Below are 5,906 nucleotides of genomic sequence, written 5' to 3'. Positions count from 1 at the left end.
GGTCCTGATGGAGTCCACCCTGTTGTACTCAAGGAGTGTGCAACTAGTCTCGCAAGGCCACTGTTCATTATCTTCTGCAAATCCCTGGAGTCTGGACGACTGCCGAAGGACTGGAAGAGAGCGAACGTGACTCCAATCTTTAAGAAAGGCAAACGCTCAGATCCTCTTAACTATCGTCCTGTAAGTTTGACGTCGGTCCCATGTAAGGTGATGGAGAAGTTGATAAGGAGAAAGGTGGTTGATCATCTTGAGTCCAATAACCTGCTCAGTCATCAGCAACATGGATTCCGCTCGAACAGATCCTGCCTGACTCAACTTCTAGAGTACCTTTTCGACCTGGAGAACGCTCTTGATGATGGGGACTGTGTGGACACCCTGTATCTGGATTGCCGCAAGGCGTTCGACACTGTCCCACACCAGCATCTTGTAGCCAAAGTGCGATGGATGGGTATTGATGGACCAACCATACACTGGATCACTGATTTTTTGACTGGCCGTGAACAGAGAGTGTCGGTCCGAGGTTGTCATTCCAGGTGGAGGGATGTGTTGAGTGGTGTACCCCAGGGTAGCGTACTAGGACCTACGCTCTTTCTCATATACATTGATGATCTCTTGGAGGGTCTGCAGTCATCTGGGAAGCTCTTCGCAGACGATGCTAAAGTCTACAGGAGGATAAGGAGCCCCAATGACAGGATCGACCTCCAAGAGGATATCCACCGACTGCAACTATGGACCAAGAAGTGGCTTCTGAACTTTAACGAGGATAAGTGCAAAGTAATGCACTTTGGGTCCAATAACCCAGGATACACATACATGATGGGAGGTGTATGTCTTGATACATCTGCAAAAGAAAAAGATCTGGGAATCGTCATTACACCGGACCTCAAGGTCTCAGAGCAAGTGACCAGAGCAGCAGCAGCAGCAGCGAACTCCATGTTAGGAAGAGTGAGGAAAACATTCACCTACATGGACAAGGGAATGTTCCTACCTATTTACAAAACCCTGGTGCGCCCCCACATGGAGTACGCCATACAAGCCTGGTCCCCGTTCCTCCAAAAGAATATCATGAAGCTGGAGAGGGTTCAGAGGAGGGCTACGAAGCTTGTCCCTGAACTCGCCGACCTTCCGTACCCGGATCGTTTGAAGGAACTCCAGCTGACAACACTGGAAGAGCGAAGGATCAGGGGAGATATGATTGAGGTATACAAACTGATGCACGGGCTCGACAAGGTGAATGCTGGAGAGGAGTTCCTGAGAATGGAGACTGGTGCGAACATGGAGAGGACGCGGGGACATGCACTCAAACTACAGAAGCCAAGACACCGGCTACACAGGCGGAACCAATTCTTCACTTCGAGAGTGGTGGACAACTGGAACCAACTACCATCTGAAGTTGTACTGAGCAAGAACACCAATACCTTCAAGAACAGATATGATAAACATGTCCGTACACTGAGAAGAGGCAGCATCCCATGAGCAACCCGCTCCCTTTGCCTCTTTCCTTTCTACTTTGGTAAGCATCTACTTTGGTAAACACCTAAAGACAATTGCGAAGAGGTTCACTGGTGCCGGGAGCATTCCGGTCTAGGGGTAAGTTACTTGCCTCTACACCTTTTTAGGCGCAATTTCAAAAATTTAAAGACCAAATTCAAAAAGTTTACATTCAAAATGCACGTGAACGTTTTGAATTTGGTCTTTAACTTTTTGAAATTGCGCCTAAAATGCTGTAGATTCGGCCATCCGGGTTCGATTCCCGGGCAATGTGAATGCATGTTGATGTGGCATTGCTGCTACCTGACCGCTTGGAATAGCGTGAGAGTTCCGGTTAGCGCCTTGGTCCACTGGATGTGGTGCTTAACCCAAACCAACCAACCAAGCGATTTGAATAACTTATAAAGTGCATACAACCATTTATCATGAAAAACTTCAAATAAACAAATATAAACAAATTATCCACAAATAAATTGAAATAAATTGAAATGAAACGTGTTCAGCGAACAAGTGACGTTTTTTCATAGGTGTCACGTATATTGCACAAACTGCGTAAATGGGTAAAACCGTCGGCGGGCCGGTACAAAGTCAGATGACTAAAACGGTAATAAATATAAAGGCCCACAAACCCCCACAGTTATAACCGTACATAGATTCCCACACATACAAACAGCGCGTGCATGTCAGAGATAGAGAGGCACTGGGCCCAGATATAGGAGTAGAGTGGACGGCTGAGTGAGTGGACGTTATCGGCCAACTTTTGATGAACAAACAGCGAACAGCAGAGCTCACCAACGCTCATGAACTGCTCGTGAACACGATGAAGAGGGGGTGAATAATGACCCTCAAGAATCCGTCATGCCATTTTGCGGCAGAATTTGGGCAGAATATTCTGCTGTGACGTCATACATTGGAAGCTCTGCCCCTTGCTCTGCCCACTGATGTAACGACAGGACCTCGACGATCCTGTCCTGTCGAGGCCAAGCCTTAGTATACGGGAAGGCCGGGGAGGTCATGACCCCCACCTTCGAGGTGGGGGGCCAGCAATGTTAACTGTCCCCTCCCCCACTTTTTGCTTTCATAGGCGTAAGAACAGGGCAGGGGGGCCATGGCCCCCACTTTCGGAGGTGGGGTAGCAATGTTGTCTGCCCCTTCCCCACTTTTTGCTGACTTTTGTGTCTGTCTGTACTTACCACCCATCACCCTTAAAACTTGACGATTCTCCAGCTTCCCCTTTGATGAAGATTTCCTTTTGTATCTACAGCGTTATTGGGCGACATTTCCCTCACTCAATGAAGGAAGCCATATATATATAAAAAAAACTGGTGCTTAGCTGGTGGCAGCATTTTGCTGAATGTGAGGCGAGGCTGGAGGTGTATGCCAGCACTGATCATAAGACAATACCGTCATGGTGCAGCAGAATGCGTATTATAATGCTAAACACTCATTGGCAGTCGCAGGGTAGGGGGGGAAGCCTAGGGCCATGGGCAAATCCCCAAGGCAAATCAGGGGGCCATCAATGTCATCATATCATTTCCCCCATCCAAGCAACCGATAGGCCCCATGTGTGTATGGGACCTGGCCCTTCTCCGATTGTCGCGAGGCTCAAGAAACCCACGCCAGCTATTAACAGCTCCCATATCGGTCTTTAACCCACTAGCCGCTGCAGCGGCTGGGGGGGGGGGCATAAAATTGCTCCCTCTTTACGTTTTGTGGGATATCTCCTAAACCAGATGAGCTACGAACGTGAAACTTGGCGCAGCTTCATATGAATACCTAGGCAATGTTTGAGGAAAGTTTGGTGGTTGTAGCCCTCAAGATGACGTCACAGTGACGTCATAAAATTTTGTCGTTTTCTGATATGGACCGTTTCTGATGTCGCTGAGCATGGAACTCAACTGTAAATGAACTAGACAGCATCTGCTGGCATCCTTAAACATCTAAAGACACTTTCATCTAGTTCCTGACCAATAATCGGTCCTTTATATTTCGTCTCATATATCGGATATACAGGGTGATCCAAAAAATTGGAACCCCTATATTAAAATGTCTATATAGTCCGAAAGTATTCACTTGATTGAGAAATTGCAACACCATTAGAAAGAGCAATAAATCCTCTATAAAATCACGTCAAATTGGTGCATGTATGTTGCAAAGCATTGGCACACTATTAGCTTTTGGAATGAGCGTCAGAAAACTGAGTGAAACGAAATAGCCAAATGTTAACAATGCGCTGAAATCCATTAGCACTCTTTCTGTTGCCTTTTTGCGAATAACACCACATCCAAATTCAATTTTATTACATAAAAGTTTACTCTTATTCCATTCATCCCAAGAATGAATTTGAACCCCAATGGACTTTTGTCAACAACTACAACTTCTACCTGCACGTCACCAACCAGGGAGAGGGATATTAGGGAGATTAGGGATTAGGGAGAGGCGCAGGGGAACAGCGTCATCTCCGGGAAACCATTGAGCATTGATGAAGCAAGGAAACGGTATGCACTGTCTGAAGCTGGGAAGGGAACGGCTTTATGGTAAAAAAAAAATATTGTCACGTTATTATTGCTGCTCCTTAAGACATGTTTGTGAATGTGTTTTAACAGTGTTGTTGGTCGGCCCCTTCGATAGTGACCGGCCTTCGCGGATCCCCATTCTGAGCCTTAGTTGTGTTTCAGAGTTCTGCTGCGGGGCGGCGCTGGCATCCACTCTGCTCTCTGTCGCTGCCGGCGGGATCAGCGAGATGAACGAGGCTCCCGGATGTCCAGCAAAATAGCCCGCCGACGCAGGCCTTCATAAACCTGTTGCACAACATTGTACAGGTTGGCTAATGGTATGGCTGGTTGGTAGCGAGAAGGTATGAACGCACAGAGGGCAGATCGGGCGGCAACTAGCATACGTTCGTGAAAAACTCTTTAATATCTTCCCTTTTTTAGGCTCGCTCAGGATAAGCGGTATAAAAATCGCATTTCACATTCGATATTGTTAAATTTCAATTGGCAAAGGCGCAGCTTATGTGGATTTGGAATGGATAATTTTGATTCATTCTAGCATGGGCGACGGACCCAGTACCTAGCTAGATATCGACTATGTATCGGGAATGGGTCGTCCGTCCAGTAGGTACTGATTGTTCCTTGCATTGCTTGGACAGTGCTCACTCTCGCTCACTCATTCTTCGCCACAAAAGGCGTTTTATTAATTTAAAATATCAGCGTTGTTGAATAATTTCAACAGTATCTCTTTTCAGATTATCTGTCGAACGGTGTTTCTGCCTGGTGAGGTCGTTTATAGCACTGTCGTCTGTTTAGGTCGCTAGCGCTTTCCCGCCCCCTCCCCCTGTCCACGTCTTTTCGCCCGTACCGGCGTGGTAGCCACGGGCCTAACCAGTAGGTAATAGCCTAACCAGTGCCAATCACCTCGACAGGATAACGCTGCGGAGTGAAGGCGACTTCAGGCGGGTGGAGGTCTACCAGTCAGTCACAGCCAAGCTCTGGTGGAGCTGCTGGTGAGCTGTACAGACGCCCCTATCTGACCTGGGTAAGTAGGGTGCCTTGCACAAGTCAGTTGGAGGTACAGGGACCCGCAGTTGCTACTGTACAGCGACCCTGAGTAAATTGTCCCAGCACCCTCACAGGGAACAACGATAAGCTGTCAGAGGGCACTCACAGGAAACCTCAGCTGCTCTTGTACAGGGACCAGCAGTCGATATCAATGTTATCGGTTGTTACTGGACAGGACAGACGGTTAGACTTGGGGTTCGTGTACGGTAGCAACTGCGGGTCCCCGTACCCCTCGTTCTAGTCCTACCGGACTGTGCACGGAACTGTCCTACGGCGTACGAGCCAAGCTGTCCAATTAAATGGTATTGTTCATTTCCTGTTGTTGACTTTTGATAGTACTGACGTCGAACTTTTACCTAGCGATCAAACAGTTCATTCTAGTCCATTGCCCACCTAAACCTGACTGCAGATGCCAGTCCCTCTCAACACCTAGTTCTTGCCTGGAGGACTTAAATGCCACACCGTTCATTGATTCTATGTTGTGTGGCACATGCTACTACTTCTCCAGCAACTCATTCATATTTAACTCTTGACTGACAGATTCTGCGTGCCCATTTCAGGCGGCCGTCCTTCCTGCCCCAGTCATGGCATCCCTCCAGCATGACGTGTTCCCAGTGTACCTGCATGTAATTTCTTTATTCCTCAGCAGTTGTCATCCCCTTGGCGTTAGTGTTTCGCGTCCCTCCATTGATCACTCCCGCCTCTGATGGCTTATCCTGCTATACAGGGCCGGATATTGTTTGGAGCTGTTTGGACACTGGCGTCAGCGGCTGTGGCGACTGACGGCCGAGCCGACGGCGTGCACAGCTCAGCTGTCTGAGGTCAGGGCTGCGACACAGCTCAGCTATCTCGGGT

At 48.1% G+C, this 5,906-nt stretch overlaps 1 protein-coding gene across 1 annotated transcript; it reads left to right on the top strand.

The window, feature by feature from the left end:
• The first annotated feature begins 1,017 nt into the window (after positions 1-1,017).
• LOC122380945 lies at positions 1,018-1,476 on the top strand. The gene has a single exon (XM_043364595.1). The coding sequence runs from the start codon at positions 1,018-1,020 to the stop codon at positions 1,474-1,476; it is 459 nt and encodes a 152-aa protein (XP_043220530.1).
• The last annotated feature ends 4,430 nt before the right edge of the window (positions 1,477-5,906 follow it).

Source organism: Amphibalanus amphitrite, unplaced genomic scaffold, assembly GCF_019059575.1.
Source record: "Amphibalanus amphitrite isolate SeventyFive unplaced genomic scaffold, NRLGWU_Aamphi_draft 000110F_arrow, whole genome shotgun sequence".
Classification (NCBI taxonomy): Eukaryota; Metazoa; Arthropoda; class Thecostraca; order Balanomorpha; family Balanidae; genus Amphibalanus; species Amphibalanus amphitrite.
Note: the sequence above shows the minus strand (reverse complement) of the source record. Positions and strands in the feature narration are given on the sequence as shown.

Excerpts from the sequence above, each read along its gene's own strand:
- LOC122380945 (XM_043364595.1), top strand. The coding sequence starts at position 1,018 with ATGGAGTACGCCATACAAGCCTGGTCCCCGTTCCTCCAAAAGAATATC.